The 27,306-nt window shown below is 41.7% G+C and overlaps 1 protein-coding gene across 3 annotated transcripts in view; it reads left to right on the plus strand.

Moving 5' to 3' along the window:
• Positions 1 to 27,306, plus strand: part of MAP2K5 (mitogen-activated protein kinase kinase 5) — a 140,546-nt gene that overhangs the window by 80,221 nt on the left and 33,019 nt on the right. For 2 of the 3 annotated variants that reach the window (XM_059823742.1, XM_059823744.1), the window contains 3 exons: positions 7,880 to 7,909; positions 21,237 to 21,263; positions 21,575 to 21,607. In XM_059823742.1, coding sequence (XP_059679725.1) covers positions 7,880 to 7,909; positions 21,237 to 21,263; positions 21,575 to 21,607 — 90 coding nt within the window. The remainder of the gene's footprint in view (positions 1 to 7,879; positions 7,910 to 21,236; positions 21,264 to 21,574; positions 21,608 to 27,306) is intronic. The other variant, XM_059823743.1, reaches the window with a different exon arrangement.

The raw sequence follows: 27,306 nt of genomic DNA on the forward strand, positions 1-27,306 counted from the left end.
CACTGAGAATGGCTCGTAGCAGAAGACATGAGGTCATCATTATGCAAACATGTGAAGAGCACGATTTCCCCATTCCTACACTGAGAATTCAAGAAGTTCTTAAATTAATGCATTAGATGGATCTGGGCACATTTCAGTAGATACAGTATGATGTATCTTAAATTTCTCTCCTCCTCCCCCCTTTTTTTTCTTTTTTTTTTTCCATACTGAATTCCAAACTTCTCTAAACTAAAAAAAACACCCAAGCCTCACTTCTGTGCCCAGCCATCTAATAACCAGCAATGCTGGGACTTGATGGGTGTTTACTTTGTCGCTGCAAATCACTCCAAGTAATACTAATATGAGAGAAAACTTAAACCAAGCGTTTCTGAAAATGCTGGATTACCATCACTGTGGGTTGACATCTTCTCTCTGCTGACAGCAGGGCCTCGGGCAGCGCTGGTTTCTGTGCCCCCAGCCTTGGCCAGACCCTTCCTGAAAAGGATTCAGCTTTATGGAGAAAATGTTTCATTTCTGGCCTTTTTCTGGTTTCACGAAGTACGGCCAAGAGCAGATTCGTGCCTTGAGCCTTGCAGCTTGGACCACTGGTAATTGCGTAGGAGTGAATATTTAGTAACAGACATCTTTCGTTTAGGATGCAGGAAAGCAAGACAATAAAAAGGGCTTTTTTTGCAATGAGCCTCACCCTTTTACTCTGTATTTTTAAGGACTGTAGTAGCATGGTGTTTGTGACTTGTATGGACAAACCCTTGTGCGCTTCACTCGGCCATTGAGAGTGGCTGTAACACACAGAATTTTGCTCAAGATCTTGAATTGTTCTTACCATAGAGTATTTATGTAGTTTGACTCATTCTGTACAGAATGATGCGTTTCAGAAACTTCTTCTTAGGAAAAATCTGGCCTAGGTTGTTTTTTTTTTTCTTCCCCTTGAGCTGTATTTCTAGCGGTTTCTCCAAGCCATGGCCGTTAGCTCCGTTTCCTCGTCTGCCATCTTCAGCGGCCACCAGGATGAAGACAGACAATGTCCAACTGCATCGCGATCTTTGTGGTAGCGGAATGAGAAGTAAAGGTACCGGTGCCTGAGGGCTGGGTCATGAATTAATAATTGCCGTGTGGTGGGGGAGGCCCGTCAGAATAGCTGAAAACGGGGAAGTTGCCTCGCAGAGCGCTATCAATCACTCAGTGACCATAACTTCCAGTAATTAGTGTATTTTATGGGCCTTTGCTTCAGTGACTCGGAAGCACATATGCTCCACTCACAGCTAAACTTAGCCAGAGTAATATTCCAGGATGATTTATCCGCTTGCTGCACTGGGATGTAACCCTATATTAGGTGAAGATTGTGAACTAAGCTGCAATAAAGTGTAAGTTTAGGTACAGTTTGCGCGGGTTGAGACCTCAATGTATCATGTTTCTCAGCAATTGCTCTTAGGCCACTGCGGGCAGCCTGTGCGGCAGCGAAATAAATAATAGAGTTCTCCACCTGAGTAGATAGATGAGTGGACAATTAAGGGATAACATCAGCTGTGGTGTATTCGTAATATATGGGATTATAATACAGATTAATGTTCCCTAGTCTTACGCCGCGTAGCATAGCGGGTTGTACTTTTAAGCAGAACCTTTTCTGCTTTTCCCTGTTACTTCATTGGTTTGCGATGGCAGATGAACCCTCTCGCGCCAGTGGAGATGGAGAACACCTGAAGTTGAGCCGCACTTCCACCAGCACAACCAAATTTAACGTTTTTTTCCTTTAGGTATTGAAGCTAAATCCAGCAAACGAATAAGCAGGAAGCCTCTCTGCTCAAGCAAGTAGTCTCATTAATCCTTATGGACCATTTGTAAATTCTGCACCTGGCGATTTGCACAGATTGGCCCTGAAAGGCGTGCGTCCCCCCTTTTTCCCTTCAGAAAAGGCGCTGCTATTCGCAGCAGCACCTTTGAAGATGTAGCGGTAAAAGCCTGATAATATAAGGGATTGGCGGCGAGGAAGAAATGTGCAATTTAATCACGATTGTCTGCAGTCTTTAGTTTGCAGTGCATTTACTATAGTTCGTATTTAAAAGAAGTCAAAGTGAAACTAATTATCTTTAATTAAGGTGAATTAGGCTTTGATTTTTAATATACTTTATGTGGAGAGATCTCGAACTCATCTGCTCAAGCCAAGGAATGTCCCAAAGGTTATTAGGGCATATTTCTGTTGGGCCTGACGGTATTAGTAATAACCTTCTTCCTCATAGTCCTAGACATGAACAAATATGTCACTTCATCAGTCTCTGTTACCCGCGCTTATGCCCCTCCGCAGGGGTCGCAGATTCCACAAGTTATCAGCTAATGGCGTTATACATTAAAAATTGAAGCTTTCCTCACTCTGAGGCCTTTCAAGGCTTTGTTCTTAAGCCCCAGACACTTTGGAGTGCAGCTGCAAACTATAGGCAGAAGATTAAATTAATTTGTAACTCTTTTTTCGTCCTGCATTACTAAATCCTGCACATTTAATTGAAACCCTACTTCAAGATGCTTTGTGTTTCTGTTCTTCTTTGTTGTCAGTTTAACCTCAGAAGCACTTTAACGCTGGTAAATTGCTGTTATATCCTTTTGGATTCTTTTTTTTTTTTTAACTGTGCAATAAGAGGACAGTGAAATTGATATTAGAAGCGAAGACAAATCTTAGAGTAGTTTTTGAGGTATTTAATATTTATTAAGGTCCATACCCTGCAGAGTTTCAGGTGATTTTGAGCTGTCTATCTAGGAATGTATAAATTGGTCTTGGAATGAAATTTCACCTAGGGAATTTTATGTTATCCAGTAGTTAAGTCTGATTTTTAAAGTTTCCTGTGTCTGAATGTTCCGAAGTGGCGGCTGCTTTTCCATAAAATGAGGGTTTAACTGCAGTGCACAATCTAAATGCAAAATCCTTAGATGGAAATTTAATTGTGTAAAATGTGCACAAGGTAATTAAGAACAAATTTTAGAACATTTCAGACTATAAAGTCCTCCTTCAGCTAGATCACTAGCGATATTGTAAGTGCTTATTTTCAATTTGCAGTTATGCTGAGAAACATGGAATGTGTCTAAATTAAGAATAAAAACATCCCATGCTTTTCAGTATAACTGTAAATTAAAAAACAACTTGCACAACATAGACCAGAATCTAAGTGGGAGACTTTATTGCCTGAGTGTCCTAAAAATATGCTTTGAACTTCCTTCCCTCAGCCGCTTTCCGAACAGGATACGGACCGAGCCGCCGTTGTAATTCTTATTAACAATATACAGGCAAGTAAAGAGCGATGCAGAGAGAGCGGTTTGTTAGTGAGGATTTCTGGATTTCCTTTTTTCAGTTCCAAAATTGTCAGTTACGTTATTTCCACAAGTCGTTTTAATTTTGCGTTCGCTTATCTGCACGTTGAATGTATGTATCTGAGGACAGGTTAGAGTTGCTTTCCAGCCCTTATGGCTGCCCAGTACGGAGGATGTAGGCACCTGCCTCTACCGAAACTGGCTGCCTGATGTTCTTTTTGCTTTCCCTTACGCGCTTTTAGATACGATTTGGTAAAAATCAGCATACCTGCGCACTCTACCTCTGCCTGTCATTTAATAATCTGGGATTAGTTCTCAGTTTATCAAGTACTGGTTTAAAATCTGATGGTGCACCCCGTACATCCATCTGGCCAGGTCTGGGGGAAGGCTCCTGTCGGGCACTTGTCCTTGGAGTCTGCGTCGCGTTTCAGGACACAACCTCACTGAACACCGTAGGATGAGCGTTATAAGTGCTCTGATGGGCTCCTTCTATGGCTAAGTAAGTAATAGTTTTATAAAAAACCCACCCACGCCACCACTCCTCCAAAAAACCCGACACAGACGTGTAGTTGCTCTAAAGTGAAACGGTGTAGGAAAGTGTTATTCTGACATATTTCTTGCTGATACGGTCTGATTCTCATTTATATTTCCATACCATGCTGGCGTTGCAATTCACCGGGCCTTTTGAAAATGATGGGTTTTACAGTTCTTTTGTAGCAGGAAGGTATCCATAGGGAAATGAGAACCAGCTCCTTGAAGTTTAAGCGTTCTCTTCTCCCCTCCTTAATATCCAGAGCTACGTGGAATACTGATCAGTTCCTGAGCTGAGCTAGTGGGAATGGAAATACTGTTTTTTTGTTATAATACCTTAAAAACAAAATTGCAAGTTCCTGAGTTTCATTGTGTGAATGCAGAGGAGATAAGTTTTTTGATAGTGTGTTAGTTTACATACTTTTTTTTTATCCTGCACTGGGCTTGTGCTGCGTAAGTTTATATGACTTCCTTGAGACAGATGACAGAGGGTATGAAAATCCCTTTAGTGAAGCTCTAATCTGTTTGTTTTTTGGGGTTTTTTTTCTTTACTTCAACTGTGACGCTATTTATAAATCTAAATCTACATACAGAGGTCATTGGTTGGCTGAACTTAAACCATTTTACTTAGTAAATTTAATTAAGAAAATACAGTGCAACTCATAAGCAAATGAGTTTTTCCTAGTTTTAAACCAAACCACCCTCTTGAGTGCTGATTGCCTTGCTCGACCCCTGGTGATACAGAAACAGGCAAAATTAAAAAGGACATTAAAGCTTCATTAAATCTGAAACACATTTAGTACAGTGACATATCTGCAGGCTATTTCAGGGAAGATTACATACTCTTTGGTAAGTTTCTTAATTTATAATACCTTGACAATCTTGCAGGGAGGAAACAACTCTGACTAGATGAATCGAGTGATGGTTCAGGGGGATGCGGAACTGGCACATGATCTGTCCATGGCGATCTTGCTTTGCAGCTGTCGGTCAAGGAGCAGCTTCACTGAGAGGCGTGTTTCTTTTTTAACGACCCCCAAAGAACTTGTTCCTGATGCATTTAGGATTCTTCGCAGCTCATTTATACAGCCCGTACTTACGTCTGGCAGAAAGCTGCTCTTTCCCCAATTATTCTGCTGCCCTTGGAGCCCCTGCTGAGGCGCGTGGTGGTCGGGGAGAGGAAGCACCAGTGAGACTGGAAATGCTTAGTTCGAAGTCATCATCGAGGCAGCGATCGTTTTTCTGCTTAAATAAGACCTGCAGAATGATGCCCTGTGCATACAGCCATCATTATCTTCTTGTTCTACAGGGGGATTACTGTTACATTCCTACAAGTCTGTAGCTATTGTAATGGCTATTCTTAAGTCAGTGATCATTGGAAAAATCGGGATTTCTTCTACTTCTGTTCAGGGAGAAGTGTTTGGCATTTATAGGTTTATTGCTAGCCATTTATAGGCTATCACAGCAGCAGTGCTTCTTAGCATCTCGAGCAGCTTCTTGGAAGTTAAGAATGGTCCTCCCAAAAGAAGAGAAGATGAAAAAGGGCATGTTTTATTAGCTCCTGGTCCTTAAGATTGAGCATAGCAGAAAACTTAGGGTCTTTGCTTAACTATTTAGCAGTGTATTTCAAAGCCTGCCATCAGAGAGTGACTGGAGTGACTCTCTGAGCTGGGAGAAGCTGTGAACCAGACACAAGTGATAGAGAGGATGGCGACCAAGTCTGCTTAGCTTGGGTTGGTTCGTTACGAGGATGAATTTGCTACAAAGAGAAGCACTGCGCTCAGCGCTGCACTGGAAACAAAACTGAAAGGCAGAATTCGCCCCAAAGAGTTGAGTCTTAAAGGCAAACCTGGAAGGCAAAGCACAGAAGAAACCCAGAGGAGGAAGATAGCTTAAATTATATCACTTGGGAGAACCTGAAGAGATCTCGCTTTTCCTGTCCCCTTAATGTTGTTCCCTATTCCAGCGTCTCTCGTGAGCCTGATGTCTTCTACATCCTGTACGTGTTGGTCTTACAGACCAAGCAAACACAACGATTCCCAAATGGAAGTCTACAAGCAGATCACAACTTCCAGAGAGATGAGTGACACAACAGAAACGTCTCAGAAAAACCTGTGCTCTGCTTTGTTGTGTTACAGCTAGCAGGGGTCCTTGGTCAACACCTTACTGATAGAGCAGCCCACAATGGCTCCTCCTCAGTCATTGTGCAAACTCCCACTGATGAGATATTTAGGAAAGATTAGGGTGGTTTTTCAGAGTGACACATGGAAATTTGGATATACGGTTCCTATAACTGTGACATGCCTGTGCAGTAAGTAAGCTTTCGGAGATACTGTACAAACCGCGTGGCCCCTTTAGAACCCGCTTGATATGTCTGTAGACGCTCAGGACAAATACTATCGCAATATTGCAAAAACTTCTTTTAAGAGTAGTCACCAAAAAAATTGTTTGATCTCTTTGGGTTTCTCTTGCATGCCTCTCTTACACAAATGCTTCAAGACCTGGTCTGTTTTGTGATGTCTTTCCTCTGAGGATCTGGACGAAGTTTACTGTATGTGCTAAAGCTCACAGCCAAATGGCTAGTACGATACTAGGTTTGGACGGCAGCTGGAATTGCAGAAAGGGCACCATCTCTGCTGTTTTCTGGTTGCTTCCACTCATGCTGTCAGCTGCTTCTTGCTACCTTCTCATGACCTTTTTCCTGAACCGTTGAGGCTCGAGTATGTCTACTGGTCTTTGCCCCGTCACTCCCCCACCTTGCTACAGCTCTGTCTATGCCTTGTTGTTCATACTTGGGATAGTTTTGTGCTGCAGCCAGGCTGAAATTTCATCATAGGTTAGCACAGCTGCCTGAGCTGCAGCCTGGCTAGGTCAAGTAACCACGCACTGAGGAGCTCAAATATCGGTGGCAACGCGGGTGCCGTGAAACAGCTTTTGCCCAGCGCTGATGTGTGGTTTAGCCTTTGCAGTACGTGACACAATGGCTTAGACCTTCAGCGTTGATGCTGTTACTCACTCTGATGCAAATATACCTAGTTTGTCATGCAGACAAATCAATGATGGTAGTGCGTCCATAACCTTTTTGGTAGACCTCCTTCTGAAGGTTGGTAAGGGGAGGATTCACGAAGGTTAACCGGAGTGTGGAGAAGCTCATCTGACTCCGGCTCCCCTGTAAACCGTGGAGAGAGGTGGGCTTATCCAGAAAGCAGGTCAGCACAGAGCTGCTCTGAATGCCCTTTTGAAGGAGACTGTGTCAAGTCATAAAAACCTTGTCCTTCACTGAATAGTAGACAAAATAACTTAACCTAGTTTTATTTCGCTGAAATTGTTTCCAAGATTCAGATACCAAATGGGAAAACCGAGGACTTTATCGTGGAATGTTTATTAGCTATGGCATTATGGCAACGGTGGTAGTATTGTTGTTGGGTCTATTACTGATACTAGCAGATACTCTAGCAATGCATCAATTGACTTGCAAAACAGTGTGGGCAACAAATCCAGTTGATACCATGTGCAATTGAAAGTAGATCCGAAGAAAAGACAAAGTGTCTTTTTGCGGATGCCGTGATTTCTCTCCAGATCCCGCTCACGGGTTCCCAGCTGGGTTTGACACCGATAAGGAAGCAAACCTCAGCTATCTAACCCAGATTTTACTCTGAGCCAGTTAAGGAAGGACTTTGGGAGTTCAGTGCATGCTCTACAATACCTGTTCATTGCAGATAATTATCAGTAAAGGTCAGTGTCATTGGCCTCGCTATTGAGGCTGAACTGGTTTAATTTAGAGAGTCCTCAGGAACTTGGGCATCAAACAGTGTTACTGAGCGGCACAGACAAAAGAGCTTGAGAAACGCAGAAATATTCGGAAAGGTAGAACAAGGGGTAATTGTTGCGAATGACTCCATTCTAAATACAGCTCTTTGTGTATTTTCAGAATTACTTTTGCTGACATTTTCCAATTTATACAATAGTAAGAGTTGAGTACTTTTCTCTCTTTAAGAAAATGTGCCCTCCATGCAAATCTATATAACTAGACAAATATTATTTCCTTTCCCAGCTTGCTCTTGGGAGGTTTCCATATCCTCAGGTAAGATTGTTCATTACTGCTGTTTGCCACTGTGACATTCATTCCTATGTATGAAGGTGCAGAGAGCAATTGTGAACATTTGAGCCACATACAAATAAATCTGTCCTGTTAAATTGAAAAGTGGTATCTTGAAGGAGTCATTTAGAAGTCTCTATTGATTCCTCCCCCCCCCCCCCCCCCCCTTTTTCTCTTCTCCAAACTCTAGATTTTCTTTCCCTGGAGACAATGAAAATTATGATGATGTTAATGGTTGTTTTGTTGTGAGATTAAAAAATAATCCAGTCTGTACAACAGTACAAGCAGGAAGGTGTATCTGCTCCTTTTTTATTTTTTAATTTTTAATTCTGATTTTGAATAGTGGTACAATGGTCTCGGATCTTCTCAAATGATAAATATAATGCGAAGGGAATACTTAAGGGAGCTCTGGATTCTCCCTTTGAAGAGGACCTGATATTAGTATTTTATTTAGATACCGGCATTTTCTAACTTTCCACTGACCTAATTCAGTTTCTTTGAACTTGGTGGTAAAACTATTTCCATCTTCAGGGGCAATGCTGAGCCCTGCATTACCATGTAATATTTTACTTTGTCTGTATGCTTGAAAAAGCGCAAAGCTCTGAACAAAACAACCAATCCAGAAACAGGTTTGATGATTACTTTTAAGTTCTTATCGCAAGATGGATGTTAAAATTCACAGTAACAAACTATTCTGTAGTTCCTCAAATTATTCTTCCCTGGGAGAGGGGAAAAAGTGAAGTGTCCAGGGACTAAAATGAATTATTTGAATGTGGTTTTTATGTTTTCGTGTGTTTTATGAACACTGTTTTCTGCATCTTGGTCTATACAGATCAGAGTGCCTGGAGGCATGTCTGATTTAAAGGTGGTGTTGGTCTGTGCTCTTTAAGCATCTATTAACTTGCTATTATTATGCAAATAACTGTTGTAATACACATACTAATTTATGCATGGTTAGATTATGCAGATGCCTCACAAACATGGTTATTGAATAATAGGCTGGGACTCATTCTCTCTCCCATTTTTATAAGCTGTTTTAAGCAAATTCTCCTGACACTTCTACGGACTTGCAAAGGTTTTGCATTTGTAGAAACACCCTGTTTTTTCGCTTTCTCATCGCCTATGGAAAATGTTTACCGACTGAGAGCGCTGTAGCTGGTTAGCAGCACATACTTTGCATATTTTATCCATATTCTAAAATGTACCCTCTCCTTTGAAGAGAGGATTGAAAAAGCAGCTCTTGTGTTGAAGTGCCCTCCATACATCGCCAGGCTCACTTGTGCTCGTTGAGTGTCTTGATGTTCATTGTAGATGGTGTATTATGGCACTAAATCAAAGTGACGTGGGATACGATTTAAGATAACCCTCTGTTCACAGAAGTGTTGGAGCTCAGGGAAAGAAGTTGGAGCGCAAACGTTGTGTATGATTCTAGAAAAAAAAATTTGGTTCCTGAATTGGGAGCAAATCATGATTGCTGGTTTAAGATCCTTTCTGCTATTCTAATTAAAAAATGGATCGGGTTTGTAAAAGAATATTTGGCAAGTCAGTAGTCCATGAAATTGTATATATTTTTTAATGTAAAACAGTTGAGGAGGTGCAACTTTAAAATGTAGCTATTAAGCTTTTCAAGCAGCTGCTTTTCATAGGGATTTTTATGTGAAGAATATGTATTTTAGACATGTGCTTACATAGCTGGTCACAAGAACCCTTAGAAACCCACTCTGATTAGGGGGATAATTAGTTGTTTTGGGGGGGTTGTAATGTCTAAGTATCTATTTACCTCCCTACGTAAGGGCCTGATTCTGCAGTCACTCACGTGAGTAAATCCTCCTCACTTGAGTAAATCCTCCTCACTTCAGTGGGCTTAATCAAATGAATGAGGCTAATCGTATGTGTGTTTGCAGAATTTGTCCCTAAATAACTTGAAATTACTTCTCTCTGAGAATGGAAAGTGTGGCTACATGTTTGAGAACACCTGAAATTTCCTGCAAATGAATGTGTCTCCCGCTGTAGCTGAAAAAAAAGTATTTTATTTTTCCTTTATTTTTAAGACGCAGACAAATGGTGTGTGTAAATTCAGTTTCAATGAATAAGATTTATAGGGGGAATCATTGCAGTGTGGAAATTCAGGGCTCCTGCAATATGCCAGTAAGACTAAAGGATGATTTTTATATTATTTTTTTTCTGGCCTTTAGTAGACTACGTTAATGATAGAACTTACCGCTTCTCATTTTCCACATCTTTTGTAAGTATTTATTTTGCTAACGCTTAGTCGTCACGCTATCGTTCTTTAATCTTACGTTCATGATAAAGTTTTATCTTGAAAGCACTTAAGCGTGCGAGCAGCTACTCATGTGAGTTAAGTTGCTTATGGGTGTGTTTAGAGTTACTGTAAATTATTTTTTGTCTTGATATGCAGCTAACTTCATAGTCCGTAGCTAACTGGCAAAGGCACCTGAACAAGGAGGTGACAAAGAGTAATGATCAGAACAGTCTTTCCCACTATAAAAACTTTGCACGGAAAACTCTAATCCTTCAAATGTAGCACGTTTCTAAAGCTCTTACGGTTTTCATTGTTTTGTTGTTCCGTTTCCTGGCATGGGATTGCAACGTGCTCTTGCTGTAATGAAAACTCCTTTCGGAAGGTGTAGGGCATGACGCTCGCAGGATTTTCTGTAGGTGCAGATGTAGGCACTTAAGGGTATGTTCTTCCCCCGATGTGTTTGCGTAACAATTAAAACGAACAGGAATATGGTGCATGCGCTTACACGCAAAATACTCTTTTGAATAAAGTTCTTTCCTGCGTACACATTTAAAAAAGAAAGGAAACCCCTTTCACCAAACCCAGTTGCTTGTCCGTAGTCCGGCCAGCTTTTTAGGTGTCTGAAGAAGGCACATAGGGAAAATAAGTTTCAAATTTCTTTTTAAGAGTTTAACCTTAATTTATGTGATTTTTTTTTTTATTATTTTATTTTACACATCTGTGCAGAAGGATCTGTAAAAAGAAAAAAAAAAAAAAAAAAAAAACCACCAAACAAAAAAACCCCCAACCCAACACAAAACCCAAAAGGCCATGGCACCTCACAGTATATTTAATTAAATTTTAAGTTGGAACCCCAAAGATGTGCAGTGGCTGAACAAACTGTGAGACGTACAGTTCATCACGGAGATTCAAATTCAGTATATTGTATAAAAACACGATGGGGGCAATGACTTGTTTAATGATAATGCAATTTAGGAGAAATGAAAAGAATTGCCCACTAAATATTCTCGGCTTGTAGTCGAACTTTATACAAAGCAGGATGTTAAAAGGACGCCGCGTCCATTAGGGAAATATTCCAAAGAAATAGGCAGGACTCGGCTGCCGAGGATTTAATCAGCTATAGGAAGGTGCGGATTACGACGGCTGTATTTAAGATACTTTTGCGTGGAGAGAAATGGTTTCCTTCCTTTGGCTACAATTCCGGGCCTCGCTTAATAAATTACATGAAAATGACCTGAAGTTAAAAAAAAACACCACACCAAAAAATCCCGTCCCCTGTTCCGCACCCTCCCATCCCACTGCTCCCCCCCAAATCTGAGCAAATACTGCCCCTGGTATTGTAAAGCTTTGAATGTTTTCACACCCCATTAATTTATTACTTCTCTTTCCTCATCTTTAAATTTTTTTTCCCCCTTTTTTTTTTTTTTAAATTCCGACTCCCCGCTGCTACAGCGATTTTCATCTTGTTGTTAATTTTCCCTGCTCCATATGGAGCTCCAGACATTTCACCTGGAGGCTGTACTAGATTTTGCTGTAGCGATCGCACTTCCGGAGGCCAAAACTGTCATTTAAGGTTCCCGGTGCATCTGTCTACGCCAGGCTTTTCGCTGGCACCGGGAGAGTGCGAATAACAAATTGGATGCACCTGAGATTCGGATGATTAGTGTGGTTTGTGAATCCGGGCGACTTGTAAGCAGATCGCCGGAGGGCCGGGGAGGGCTAACCAGCCACCCCGGGGCGAAGCCGCGCTCGCGCCTTGCGGTGGGGATGCGCGGGGAAGGCGCGAGCGTCCCGGCAGCCTGAACGCGGAGAGTAACAAATATTTCATCCTGCCTTGTCATTGATTAGAAAAGAGCCTTTAATTTCATTTCACCCCATGTTGTGATTAATTTGCATTCTTTGTCAGAAGTTAATGGAGTTTTTTATGGTTCACTCTGAAATCCTTGAAGACATCAGAGTTGATCTGATGTTTATACAACCGCCAGCGGAATTTTTTCGTTTGATTGATGGAGAGCTTGATGTTATTCCAAACGGCTTTTTAAGCTGTTTTTAAGAATTATTTGAATAAAATGCGAGCAAGATATTGTTATAACGATCAAGATTATCTGTTAAAAATCTGTTTCAAATAAAGAACATGATAAGTAGAAAAAAAGATCAAAAGGACAGGAGAAATGATGACTACAGAAGCCGGTGTTTGTTAAAATAGATAATCCGAGGATTCGAATAAGTTATTTCAAAATGTAGTGAGAGTAAGAGCAACTGTAATTGAAGGGTCTTTTTTAATAGAAAGAGTTTATTTTTGCAGCATGATAAATAATGGGAGTGAACTAGTAAGGAATTTAGTTACAGTTGGATTTTCCCCTTCTTTTTATCCTCCCAGCTTTTTCACCTTCGTTTTCCCAGCAATGCCAGCACAGAGCGCTGGTGTCTCGAACTCGGAGAGACCAGACTGTCAGGCCTCTTCGTTCAACAAAATGATGACATATTACTCGTCTCAAGGAAGAGGCATTCTTAAATCCCACTGCAAAGAAACCATAAGTGGATAATAGGAAATTTTATAGCCCAGGAAAGCCCTCGCTATAGACTTGCCATTGGTTTGCTCTGTAAGAAAATACACCGGCAAAAAAATCCTCGGTGAAAGAAATCTGCTTTTTGCCCCTCCTGGTAGGGAAAGGTTTGTACTTTTACCAAAGCCCAGCATATAAAAAGCACCGGAGAGACGATGCAGAATATTCTGCGTGTGCGGGGCCAGATCCTCAGCTGGAGCAAATCCGGTCTGCTGCTCCAGGGAGATGGGGACAATGCAGACTTACGCCAGCTTTGGGACACGGCTCTTTTTTTCAGCAGGAGAAGATTTTGCAATTTTTTTTTTTGTAATTATTTTTTTATTTCTCATACCAAAGCGGGTTTTTTTTTTTTTGCAAGATTTTTCTTTTTATCCTTTCAGCAGCAAATTCTACCCTCGCTGTGATTTCTGCAAGTAAGATTTAATTATAGGTCAAAAAGCTACTGTGCAAGCGCTTCCATTTAAAACAGATTAATTTATTTGCTGTATCTTAGTTTGCTAAATAATTGCATGGTTTTAAATGAAGTTGCTGCTTTCTGATCCCTGTATTAACACGGTCTGAGATTCTTTTTGTTATATGTAATCCATACTATTGACCAAATTTGGCCTGGTTTCATTTAAATGTAAGCAGGTTGTCAAGGGGAAAAATATTTAGTTTAACTTGGCCTGTAAAGTAGCCATTTTACTGTTGTTTTTTCAATTGACAGAAACATCCTTTAAGCATTCATTTATTTTGTGAGACTAAATTGGGGGTGGTTACAGCATGTTTCCTAGCAAGAAAGAAATGTTTTTTCTTCCACATACATCATTATATCTAACCATTTAAAAGACATTAAACTCTGTTCAAATGCTAATGCCAAAATAGCGAATTAAATTATTGTATAATATCTTAAATATGACAGATTTGTGCAAATATTTTGCTTTTATAATATACTCCAGAAATCAGTGACAATATTTTAAGTCGTCTGCTATTATTTTAAACTCTTCCCAATTTCTTAACATAGGTTTCACTACATATATCATTTGTGAGATAATATACTTCAGATACATTTTGCTTTATTATTTTTTCTCCTTAGCCAGAAATAAGTTTGAACTTAAATTTGATTTGTTTATTAGAAACTTGCTGTAAAATTTGAATTTAGTTTTAGGTTTTCCAGGGTCGTTTTCTTTTTTTAAAAATGAAGAGATTTTAGCACGCAAAAAAAATTCTAAAAAAATCTGTTAGGAATCTGAGGTATAAAGACTTATTTATATTTTTTATTTTAATCTTACTGTCTTCATTTTTTTTAAATTTTTTTTGATGTAAAATTGATTTTTTAATAATATGGTCAGGCTTGGAAATGTAGATAATTAGAAAACCCTGATTTTATAATAAGTTTTAATATGGTTTTAGTATGTTTTACGAGTGGATTATTAGCTTACGGTCTTGAAAGACTGATGGTTTTTTTTTTTGCTTTCTAACCCCAACCGTCCCAGGCAGTCTGAGGGACCAGGTCTTGGGCTGTGTTTTGTGACCATCGTTCCAGGACGTGGCCCGTGCCTGTTCCCCTGTCTGGTGTCAAACCTCATACCTGGTCGTGTTGCCATCAGCTTCAAACCTCTGCGTTAACTACAGCGGGAGAATGAACTACTGCAGCTAATCGCCCATGGGCGCATCTTTGCCGTCAGGGTGTAGGTTTGTGTTTTCCAGTTAGTTACGGCGTTGTCACCCTTCGCAATTTGTATTGAATAAGAAAATGGCTTAATGCCACGAGCCCTTTTGTTGCTCCACGCAGTTGTTATCTCACCTTCACAGCACAGGACCGAGGGTGCTGAGACCTTTCGACTGCGGAAGTTGGGCGAGGTTCAGGCTGGATATTAGGAAAAATGTCTTTCCTGAGAGAGCGGTGGAGCACTGGCAGAGGCTGCCCAGGGAGGTGGTGGAGTCACCATCGCTGGAGGTGTTCAAGGAACGTGTGGCCGTGGCACTGCGGGACATGGTTTAGTGGGCATGGGGGGGTTGGGGTGGTGGTTGGACATGATGGTCTTACAGGTCTTTTCCAACCTTGGTGATTATGTGATTCTGTGAGATCCTGAAATTAAATGTTTGTTGCCATAAGAGCTACTTAATGGGGTGGGGGGAAACATCCAGGAGGAAATACCTGCAAAAATCTCTCAGAAGAGATTTCAGTATGTAAGGTTCTCCTGCGTGAATTGGTGCTTCTGTGGAACGGGAGATGTTTCTGTAGTGCTTGGAAGGAAGGATCTCTCCCGGTTACAGTTCCTGCAGTGGATACCGTAGCATGAGTTGCCTGAATGAAAACTCAAACCTGCGAGATCAGCTCTCCCTACGAAGAAAGCTAGCAGTAGGAGAATTGATTTGTGTGGTTGGTTGGTTTAGGTGGCCATTTGCAAACTGTCAGCAAATATTGGATTTACTGAAAATTTACACCTTCTGCCCTCTGAACAGGCTCTCTTGGCTGGATCGAGGAGGAGACGTGGTTCCTCCCAAGTCACACAGGAACTGGAGATGAACAGAGACAAGGGTGCAGCAGGTCCCTGCTCCGTTTTGCCTGTTTCCTTCCCCAGGGTGCAGCTGTAAGAGCTTAAAAATTGCTTGTGGCTCTGAGCCTGTTTGAGGAGCAAGAGTACCTGCTCCTCACGGGTCTGTGAGGTTATGAGGCACTTCGGGAGATGGACGTAGGGTCCCAACATTTGCTGTTCGCTACGTCCATGGACTGCTAATGCAGGGGCTCCGCCAGAGGCTGAGGGCTGCGTTTCCAGCATGCCTTCTAGGAGCACACACGACCACCTCATCCTCCTCTGCCGAGTGATGGTTGCTCAATGTAGTGAGGAGCCCCAAAGGCCAGAATAAGGGTGAGTGATTTTGAGGTCTAGGCAAGCGTTCCCCTTCCACGACAGCTGTTCTTCTGCCAGCCCCGTGGAACTGGGGGTTTAATTTAGGAGGGAGTGCTATGCTACCTGTGGTGGGCAGTCGAATGACATCGGAGAGGGTGCTCATTGCATAGCGTGGTGCCCTTCATTGTCCAAACACGCTCAGCACCTCGGTTAAGTCAGAAAACTCCACTCGTATACCCAAATTTTTGCTGCTTTGGGTTATTTCCTTTCAGATGTCCCTAGAATCGTGTCATGCGTAGCGGTCACAATTGATTTTGCAGCTTGTTGGAGAAAGCTCGGGATTTTTCTAGATGGGTTCCAGTGACAGGCTTTAACCACGGACAGTTTTACCTGTTCCTTTTCAAGCTGGAAGGGAATTGCAGTGGTGTGTTTAGGAGGAGGGACAGTCCTGATGGATATTAGTCTGTGCTCTTCAACACTGCTGGTATTGGGGACTCTGGTTCCTTTAGGTGATTTGTTCCTCTGATTTTCCTCGCTGCAGGGTCTAGTGGTAGTTGTGTGTGGAATGAACATGGAGAAGAGATGCAGGAGCATTGGTGGTTGTGTCATCCTTCCTCTGTCTTCAGTCAGAAGACCCCAGTTCTTTCAGTCTCTCCTTGCTAGATTTCTGGCTGTTCTTGTGGTTTTCCTTTGAACTTTCTCCAGCTGGCCCAGAGCTCTCTGGGGGTGGGCAGGCTTAGGCACAGCGCTCCGGTGCTGCGTGGAGGAAGGATAACCTTGGGCGTCTTCAGACTGTACACCTCCCTGGACATCCCACTGTGGCGTTTGTCCTTTTGGGGCTTTGGGGGTTTTTTTGGTAGCATCACGACGTTATTCCCACTCAGTTGTGATCGGTTTTCCTCTTCCGTAGTGTCTTCTGGGTTCTCCTGGTATTCCTCTCTATTACCACCGTGGTCATTCTGCTGAACTTGATAAACATGGGTGACGTTAAGCAAGAACTGGGTAGAACTAAACCCCATTCTTTTATTTGGTTTCTGGCTGACCACCCTTTGTTCTATGTTTTATACTTTTTGTGATGCTTGAAACAAGGTCTTAAACAGTGGTTTGCTAAATTTACTGTCTTTCGTAAGACCTGCTTGTCCCACGTTCCTGCTGACTGAGGAGTTGGGTTACTGTTAGCATCCTGGTCCTACTCCAGCGTAGTAGTTATTGTTGGCTTCTTACGTTCCCTCCATAATTTCCACTGTGTGTAGATTCTCATGCCCACTTTGTTGAATTGTGTTACTAAACTCTGGTAAACAGATTCCTGTGAGAAGTGGCTGCAGTTCAGTGGTGGATGAAATAATCTCTTTATATAAATTTGTTTGTAGGCCTCTGGGAAAACCAGCGTAATATAATTGTAAAAATATATTTAATATTAAGGATGTTGTGAATTGTCTTTTTTTTATTATTTGGAAATTATTTTTATCCTTTTTTTTCCTGTTTTGTGACAGTGATCGAAGCCTGCCGTTTGCAAAATCCACAGATTGGGATGGGGGGGATGTTCGGGATATCAGGAACAAATCGGGGGGGTCAGTCTTACTGGCTGTGGCGCTTTGACTTCTTTCAGAAGGATAAGCATTCGGTTTTGCAAGACTTTGTAAAATATGGCTGAAGATCACGCTTTCATTCCGGAGGAAGACTAAAACCCATGGTGGTGAAGACCACGTGGAAATGCAGTACGCTTACGTATTCCTTTTCCATTTGTATCAGGGCAGAGACAAAGCAAGTCTGTGTTGGTCATTTGTCAATAGGAGACAACGTTTGTTGCTTCTGCTGTTCAATAAAACTTAACCCTCATTCATCAAGATTAAAAATAAGTTATATGTACTTTTAAAATCCACAGTTCCCTGGATTAGGAAAATAAATGTTCTACTGTGAAGCCTCCCTTAAAAATCATAACTGTATGATTTGTTGGTATATGTATTTTTCCATTAAAAAAAAAATCACTAGCTTGAAAAGCGGTATATATGTAAAGAGAAAATTTGTTAACTGATACGGGAAGATCTAACCCTGGGTCACCTGCAAATCTCTCAAACAAGAGCTCCAGGGCAAGTCCTAATTCCAGAGAGTAAAAGCGAAAATTAAAGCTATAGCTAGTGACTCCTCTTAAGTTACCCGGGGTGGATTCATTTGAGTTCCGTTGATTGTGCTTGTGAATATAATGCGAAGGGGATGGTAGAGGTCTTCTCAGCCGCTTCCCGTCCAAAGTATCTCCATGGAGACAGAAATATAACCTGATGGTCTGTTGAAAGTTGCTTTTCATAACCAGAGGCATTCATTAAGAAGTAGATGAAGCAGGAGGCAAACTTTTGTGGTTTTAACCAACTTAAAAAAAAAAAAAAAAAGAAAAAAAAAGAAAAAAAAAGAAAAGCGCCATTTGGAGAATGTGCTTTATGGAATAGCTTGTCCAGATACCCCGGATATTTTGTGACCTGAGAAATAGACTGTTAATGTGATAGTTTATAATTTGAAGAAGCAGGGCAAATGATAAATAAATCTATCACATGTGGTAACTACAGCAAAAAAACCCACAGCAAATGCAATACAGATTCAAAAATAGCAAATAGCTGATCTGATTCTGCAACTTCACACAATTTCGGTTGCGTATGAAAGGCTTACAAAACCTTCTGCCCAAGGCTGGGTTCTCCAGCGACGAGCGGCTCTGGGGCTTACACACGTCCTTCTGGCGTGGCTGAGGGAGCGTGTCGGTGGTGAAAGGCTTAAAGTGACTTTTCTGAGATGAGGATGATGTTTTAATGGGCGCGCCAAAGCGTTCCCTGATACTCTTAAAACGTATATCGTGCCTTTTTTGTGTTCCTTCCAAGCAGGGGTTTCAGTTGTGGCGCTGCTTCCGTTTCGCTATTTGAAACTCTTCGTGGAAAGCACGACAACGTGACAGTGACAGTGCCCGAGTGTTCTGAGCATCGCACGGGGCATGCGACACGCCGAACGCTCGAGCCTTTGAGCTGCAGCCGCTGCACTTGGATCCCTCGAGAGGAGCCTGCCTCCTAAACTTCTTATCTCCCAGTAGTGCAGGAAAACCAGACGGTTAGGGGAGGAAAAAAGGGAGCGTGGGTGAACAGGAAGATAAAACACTTTATGTTGAGTACTTTTAAAACCGTTCTTAATGTGCTATAAAACTGGATGCTTCACTTTTTCATGAACTGTGTGCAAAAGGAGAAGCACTGACTGTAAAGTTGCCGTCAGTTAGGTTTGCTTTATAGTTGCAGAGGCTGCCCAATAATGTGATCTTGGAAAAGGTAAACAACATAGTTTTAACAGTGAAAAATATGCCTAATATAAATACAGCCAAGTTCATTGCTGTTGAGAACTTGAAAAATATGACTGTAACGTTGCATTTTCTAGTGGAGTTAACAGAGGAGCGCAGTGCAGCCTTACGAGCAATATATCTGAGACAGAGAAAATAGGTAATACATCTAACTGGGGAGTCTCTGTGGCATTCGCATAGAGGAAAGCACAGTAGCTTTATTTAATTGAGAAAATGAATCAATTACAATGATGTTGCATCATCAAATGCAAGGGAAATAGCAGATATGTCATTACATCGGGTAACAGTGTTAAAAAGTAATTGAGTGTCTTAAGCATTTTGAATCAATTCCAGGTACTGGCACAGCTACCTTAATGCAAAATTTATGAAGATGATCTCAAAATAATATGTCGCCATCAAAATCGTGCAATAAAACCCGGTAACGATGTGTGTGTGAGCGAGCACACGTCTCTCCCTCTCGCAGAAGCTGGGCCTGCTGCTCCGGCCGAGAGTTGCAATGTCACGGGAAGAATTCTGTAACGCTTTGATTTGCGTTGCTTTATTTTTCATTAGAAGCGCTGGGCACTTTTATTAGAAATAATATTTTAAATCTTGTTCTGAAATTGGATGTAATCATATCTGTGTCGAGGCTACTATATACGATCCCACCTCTATTCCTTTTCATGACAAGACCTATTTTCCCGGTAAGGAAATGTGACCGATACTCTGTTTGGATGAAAAACTGAATCGCCCGTTCATGTGCGCTAATCTAAAGGAGCTCCGAATCATCCCTACCGAATGAGCTGAGTCTATTTTGTCATTTAGCATCTGGAAGTGAAGTATGAAAAAAAAGGTCTTTTTATATCCACAGAATATTTTGCTTATTGGCAATAATGCAAAACAGCAGATTTGTTCTGTTGGATTGTAATGGATTGACATTGACCATTAAAAACCATAATGGGCTGCTTCTATCTATTTATTATTTTCTTTCCTTCCTTGGAAAAAATAGAATTATACGCAGAAACTGTACGTGTATATTTGCACGCTACTAATACGCTAATGAAAGACTTCACGTGCATAATACCAGCTATTTTCTTGGTGCTAGTTTTCAGCCTCCTCTATATTCCATTTTACTACCTGTAAAGTATTACTCGAGGATCCTGCCTCTGGCTGGGTATTGGGGGAGAGCGCTTCCAAAGCTGACGGCAGCCCTACAACATTCATCATCGTGGCACTATACAACAGAGAATATTAACTGTAAGGGGCAAGCCAAATAAACTGTGTTAGAACAGAAGACAGCGTTTTCACTGAGGACTGCATTCTGTTCGCATCGCGACGAGGTTGGGTTGCAAGCAACTTTGTGTCTGTTTCGGAAAAATACGTCGTTAATTATCCACACCCATTAGAAATGGTATGCCTGTGCAAATTATCAGAAGACCAGCATCCCTAAATGCAGTCAAATACTTTGCGTTACGTCCCTGCTCTCTGTTTTGCATTTAATTGTGTTGTACTTCTGCCTTTGTTCCTTTTTGTAAGGGAAAGGTGCTTTGCCAACGTGGGCCAGAATATTTCATAGCTCTCTGTAAGCAATCGAACGGTCTGTTACTCCAAACTATTAATTAATTTCCCAACCAAAGTGGTGTTACGAAATTTAAGAAGGGCTCAGAGACAACTGAGAACAAGTCTTTCCTTTGCCATTTAAAACAATACAAAGTTTGTCAAACTTTCCAGCCTCACAGACAGCAATGCTCTGCGTAGAGTCAAAGTAAAACTGGGTTGGAATATATAAGAAACTTGGGTAAAAGTGGAGTATTAAAGGCTTTCCTGAGCAGCGGTAGATACTTCAACCACATAATTAAAGTTTTCTTCACAAAAAAGGGATTGTGAGCAGAGTCTGGCAGTAATCCAAAATTCTAATTTCTGACTATGATTTAATTTCAATTTTAAATAAATCGGTTTTTAATTTAAAAAGAGTGAGCTTCATAACATTAGCAATGATTGCAACATTAAGCCCAGTGTTCACAATCTAGCAATATAAAACATTATTTATATCTGAATCGTAAACAGCCTTTTGAAATGGATTATGGTTTTTCTTCCTATTCTAATACAACCTGGAGGGTACTAAAAAGTGTTGTGTGAAATTAACATTCTGCTGACTTTCGCCTATAAATGAGAAGCGAGCTATTAACATTTGTGTATTTTCATTATGTAAATTGTGTTAACACATGCCCACAAATTGCCACCAGCGATGCAATAATTTTCTCTCAGTGATCATAATGTGTCCAAGTGAGTCATTTTGATTATGACATGCTAATTACATATTGCCTTTTTTCAGATTCAGAAAAACCAGGGATCTTTAATGGTAAGCTTTATGAGTTCAGAAAAAAATTCACTTTTCTTTTTCCTGATGGCTGCTTCCTCTGCATGCTTGAATGCCTTGTTTTAAACTTAGCAAATTGCATTTTGAAGAAAATGCAAACCTTTAACTGCCTGTATTAGATTAGGTACCATTAGAAATAATAGAACATCCTGAGCATCAATGTTTTTATAAGAGTTTGCTGCTGTTGATTAATCTTGCTATATTTTATTGCATTAATGATTTTTTCTTTCCACTCCACTGTAAAGATATTGCATATAGGCTAATACTTTTTCCCTCTCTTCTTTCCATTGCAGCCTCTCCAGTTATTGCAGTGCATTGTTGATGAGGTGAGTCGTCGTCTTATGTGCTTTCACTCCTAAAGTCATTCCTAATGGAGTGGAAAGCTTATATTTTGTTTCCTAATGAAGCACAATGCCCAACATCCTCAGAGCACAAGTTGCCTTGTGCAGCTTGGAGCTGTCGAACGTGAACTGGCCTTGTCCCACTTTATGCCGTTTTTCTGCTCTTAATATTGGGTCTTTGAAAGACCAGATCATCTCAAAGGCTAGGCTGGATATTAGGAAAAATTTCTTTCCTGAGAGAGCGGTGGAGCACTGGCAGAGGCTGCCCAGGGAGGTGGTGGAGTCACCATCGCTGGAGGTGTTCAAGGAACGTGTGGCCGTGGCACTGCGGGACATGGTTTAGTGGGCATGGGGGGGTTGGGGTGATGGTTGGACTTGATGGTCTTACAGGTCTTTTCCAACCTTGGTGATTCTGTGTGATCCTTGTAGCTATTTAGGCCCTAAAGCCTCAACCTCATCATGTGAGTTGCTCCTCTGCATTTGCCAGATGGGTTGGAACGGAGACGTTCAAATGGCGGCATACTTTATAGCAGGCATATTTAATGCGGTTTAGATAGGCAGAAGGGTGTTTCGACAAGGAGAGAAAACCGAAGTGTAAGGGGGAAAGCATCAGAATGTCGTCTAATCGTTTTTATTTAATCAGAAGGATGAAATAAAAAGCTGAGATGTGGGAGATCCAGGTGTGAACCGTAGACTGAATTTCGGTGGCTAACATCACATTTCTCAATTGAAACACTTCTTTGCGTCTCCCGTCTCCCTGCCCAAAGTGAGGTGTAAGCAGGGGTCCCAACTCTTGACAGTAAGGCAATAGCTGAGGGCAGACTGCTGTCAGTTTTGCCTTGGTTTTAGCCTTTAATAAGATGATGGTGGTAATTAGAAAGTTTGAACGAGAGAAAAAAGCCGTAACTTTTTACAGACTTGCCTCAGCCTCTAGCAGAACATCACTGCTGGGTGTTAACGTGTCCATTTAGCCCGTTCAGCTAATTCCAACCTGGCCCGCGTAACATGTCTGTTTAGCTTGATGTAAGCTCACAGCCAGCGTGATGCCCAAGTGCTTTATCTCGGTTGTGTCTCCATGTGTAACTGCTACTTGTATGAACTGATAAACCCACCGCTCTCACGTCCTTTTATTAGAGAATGACTTACTGACTTAGCTGAACTTCTGAAAAGTGACATTTGGGCCTTGAGGGATGCAATTAAATTAAAATGAACAAGTATCCTTTGTGTAAAGGGAAGACGTTCTCCCAGTCCTCCAGCAGTGCTAGCTCCTTTACCTGGCTCTTTGTGGTGGTCTGGTACTTTGGGAGGTTTTTAGGCAATTCTGCTTCTTTTGTCTTTTTCATCCATTGTTGTTCCCGTTACGTACATCTTTGGTCAAGGCCTGGAAGTTCCGAAGCACCAATGCTGTATATACCAGCAGCAAAAGGCCATCTCTACCCTAAAGAAGTTAAGTTAAAGGGGCTTGTATTTATACTTGTGTTTTGCTACTGCTTGACAAATTACCTTTAAGTGGGCTGGTACTAGTGCCAGTATCAAAGCTCCGTGTTCTAAAACAGAGCCCTAAAGATCTGCTACGGTAGAGCTTCTTGCAGCTTTCATTCTTTTCCTCAAGATCTGAATCGTTCCAGTCTTCCTACAAAAACTTTAACCAAGGAACTTTGTGCAGACTGTGAACATCTGAGTGCTGAGCTAGCTTTAACGTTAGTGCTTTGGTATTCACTTGTTTTAACTTATTTTATGTTCTGCAGTATGCGGTGGAGCCATCATTCACCTGAGCCGGCGGTGCAGAGTGCACTGTGCTCGTGGGCACGTTAAGACTTCAGGTTACGGAGCGTAGCTCCGCTGAAAGTTCTTTAAGTGCAACTCGCTTTGTTTTGCAACACACTCCATGTCTAAATGGAAGTTGCATGCCATAACGTTCAGAGCCTGGGGGGAAGAGGAGAATGGATTGGCTCTGTAGAGTTATTTGCTCGGTACGTGTGTATTGTTAGGGGGTCATTTAATAAGATATATAGCGTTTAGATAGTAGCTGCCACACCTGGAAGTGCAAATTCTTGGCATGACAGTGTCTTGGAGGACATTTATATTAAGGGTTATTCTGTTCTAGCTGAGGGGTAGCGTTGACTTTAACAGATCCTCCTGCGACCCCCAGCCCTGTCCTGTGTACAAAGACCTCAACGCAAAACGTGTTTAACTTGAGACTGGTTTTTTTTTGTTGTTTTTTCCCTCCTCGCTTTGTCTTTTGTAAGATGTGCCTCCTGGGGAATAACAGAGGGACCTGCTTATTTGGCTAATACGCACTCTTCCTTCTACGCAAGGACCTTTTGAGAGGGAAAGTCTCTTTACTATCTGGTACTAGCTGTTGTTGCTACCATGAGTATTAAAGATTTGAAATGCTTAGTGTTGTAAGACTGATTATTTTGGGTCAAATTTTCCCCTTGGCTGTAAGGAGGTCCTAAAACTCACAGGAAGCAGGAGCAGAGCTCCCCGCCTGCAGCTGCGTTGTACAGCCCGGCCCCATAGGAACCCCCAGATGCTGGTGCAGAATTCCCCACCTACCTTAACGACGATCAGAACAGCAAGGAGTGACGATCTGTAGCTCGCCTCTTCTTCCAAACAGATAGCGCGCAGCGGTGCTCCCATAATGGCACGGCTTCTGGATGAGCCAGAATGTCATAGGATATGGGAGGAACAGATCTGCAAGGGTGGGATCGAGCTGCCTCAAGGATCTTCGGTCCCCAGGTAGCTTCATGCCATAGCAATAATTTGCTGACGTTGTTGCAGTTGAAAACTCTGGGTCTTTTTTCCTCAAGTCCCTTAATATATCTTTTCGTGTGACAGAGAATGGTGTGGACTTTTGGCTTCTAAAATTGTGATTAAACAGCTCTGTGGATATAGAGCTTTTCTTGAAATTGGGTCTTGGCCGGCAGCGTGCTTACCCCAGTCTTTCCCGCTGGAGCCAGCTAAAAACTCCAGAGCCTGATACGGGAGAACCTAGAAGTTTTTTAAAATTATGAAATGGAGACCTTGACTCTTTATAATAGTCGCTTATTATATTGGTAGTCACTGGGATTTGTAGAGCTGTTCCACTTTCCACCAAAAGACAGCAGGAATCCAGAAGTTAATGTTCTGTTTGTTCGTAATCATTAATTCATAGGCTTTATTGATGAGTGAACTAGTGAAGAGGTTGCTTCTATATGACGTAGGTATCCCGGACTTTTCTCAAACTCTGTGAGGTGGCGCGCTATGGAATAAAAACTGTCCGTGGGAGTTTTCAGATGTTCCACAGTAGTGAGATTTTTGGAGCTGTTTTTAAACTCTTGGTGAAATATATGAGACGTAGCAGGTCACTTTGGCAGTTTAAAAAGCCTGTTCGTTCATTTTCTAGGACTTATATTTACTTGCAGAAATTCCGCAGAATGAATAAGTGATTTGCGGAGCAGGATAATTTAACAGAAACATGTCAGGCACGGTGGTTCTTCTCAAACCACAGTAAACTATGCCTGACTTGTTGTTGTTGTTGTTAAATTATGTTATTGGGCTTTTAATAGCATTGGTGCTGGGCATTATTTTTTTAACAGCAAAATTAGTGAGGAGCATTGTGTGATTAGGGTACATGCCTGCCAGGACCTTTATTTTTTAACATGTGGTAACTTATAGCAAAATCTGGTCCAGCTACAAATAAGACACGCTCATTTAAGCAACAGTCCTAATCGTCGCAGCATCTCCCACCATGGTAAGACTCCTGCTTCTGGTCCAAAGATGAGGATAGACTAGTTGTTAATGTAGTTCATCCTGCAACACAGCCAGCAACAAAGGCAGTCTGCTGTTATTTGAGAGCTGAGAGTAATTTAATATTCTAGCACTCAACTTAGTTTGTCTCCAACTCACCAAAATGTTATATGGAAAGCACTGAGCAGTGCAGATGAATCCCTATTGGGAAGGACATGCATCGCTTGCTGTGCCTGCAGTCTTTCCAGAAACACTCCAACAGGAAGGAGAATGGAGTCCTGCTGGAAGCAGGAGCCAGTGCCTGGCTTGGAAGATGTCCTGGATGTGGCCCTCCGTTTCCCGATCGTGCAGCCAAAGAATTTGCAATGCAGTCTACTCGGCAACGGGATTACGCTTCAAAAGCGCTTAGGTGCATTTAAAAAAAAAGGTTTTGTCATCGGAATCTGTTCCGGATGCTAACTTAGAAATATAAACAACAGAACCCCCGAGCAATACCATTAATGTTGCAGACCCCAGATATGATGCATCGGAGAAACGCAGGCCACCCCATTTCACTTCGTGGGTTGACTATGAAACCTGAAGATTGCAAGTAAGTCTGCTTCTTAACCTCCTTTGCTGCTCACGGTCTCAGAATGCCTCCCGTGATTTATTTTTTTTTTAGCTGACAAAAAATTTTAACGGTTCCCTGCTCAGTCTCCCAATCTCCAGCAACCTCCCAGACAACCTATGGGGTCCAGTTAAGTGTTCTCTTTGCTGATGTCTGCAAGAGTCACTCAATAAATCAAATTCCACTTCCGAGCAGAGATTATGAGAACTCTAGCCTTGATTGTAATTATGCATTTTCCTTTTAATGCATTGGAAAATTCTCAGTTTACGGGGTAAATGAGGGTGCTCTGAATTTACAGTATGGTAAGCGGTGGGTTACTGGGCTCTGCGACTCTGCAGCGAAATGTGGGGTTTGGTTTTCAGGAAAATCAGAGCTCTGATCATAGCGTATTTTTGCATTCCTCACAGTCGGTTGAGAAGGTTCTTCCAACCTGTGCTTACTCATTTCCCTGTTATCTTGTTGTCAAAATGCATGATGTAGGAAATCACTGGTTAGTGACTTCCTCAGCTGTATTGCAGGTGCAGGATTTCTAAAACCTTCTAAAAATGTCATTTTTCCTGATTGCTAGTCAGATCAGCGTTTAGTAAAACACCTAGGTGATTGCAGCTGGTGCAGGAGGATCCCAAAAGGCCAAACCCGACCGCTCTGTGTTTTTCAGCGTGTCGGCTTCCCATCCTTTCGACCCCGTGGGTTTTGGCTTTAGAGGTACCCGCTCTGCGTCCGGAGAGGGTTGGACAGGCAAAACTCGCACTGTGGAATGCATCCAGGAGGCAGTCCTCCTGACTTAAGCAACTCCTTTAAATTGTCCTTAAGCTCTCCAGGGCTATTTTATTTGACCTTTATTTAGTTAGAGTATCCCTTCTAGGAAAGCAATTATTGCCAGCCCCTTGGGTGGTTGCTGTAAACCGGGTTTCGCTGTAGTGGAGCAGTTGTGGTCACAAGCTCTGTACTTAAGCATCAGCTCTAGTTTCTAACCCTTTCTTCTTCGTAACCTGAAATAAATTAATTTTGCTTTCAAAGTTGCAATAGCTTGTCTTCTAATAGTGACTTCGGTGTTGACTTAGGTGGTGGCTTTGGCTTTTTTTTTTTAAACTGGATTGAATTAGGGAGAAAAAGAACTCTTATTTGCCCATCGGTTTTAGTTAAATTATTGTATTACTCCAATTACATTAGAAGCTTGAGGAGTGAAGACTTGGAAGAGCAAATCCTATTTTTACAAATAGGAGGCAGCATTGAAAAACCTGCCTATTTTGGCAAGTCGGGCAGCAATTTAAAAGAAAAATTAATTAGTTGTACCCATGAATCCTTACTCTGATAGTTTCATGAGTAAGTAGTGAGAAGCTTT

This window comes from Gavia stellata, chromosome 13, assembly GCF_030936135.1.
Source record: "Gavia stellata isolate bGavSte3 chromosome 13, bGavSte3.hap2, whole genome shotgun sequence".
Lineage (NCBI taxonomy): Eukaryota > Metazoa > Chordata > Aves > Gaviiformes > Gaviidae > Gavia > Gavia stellata.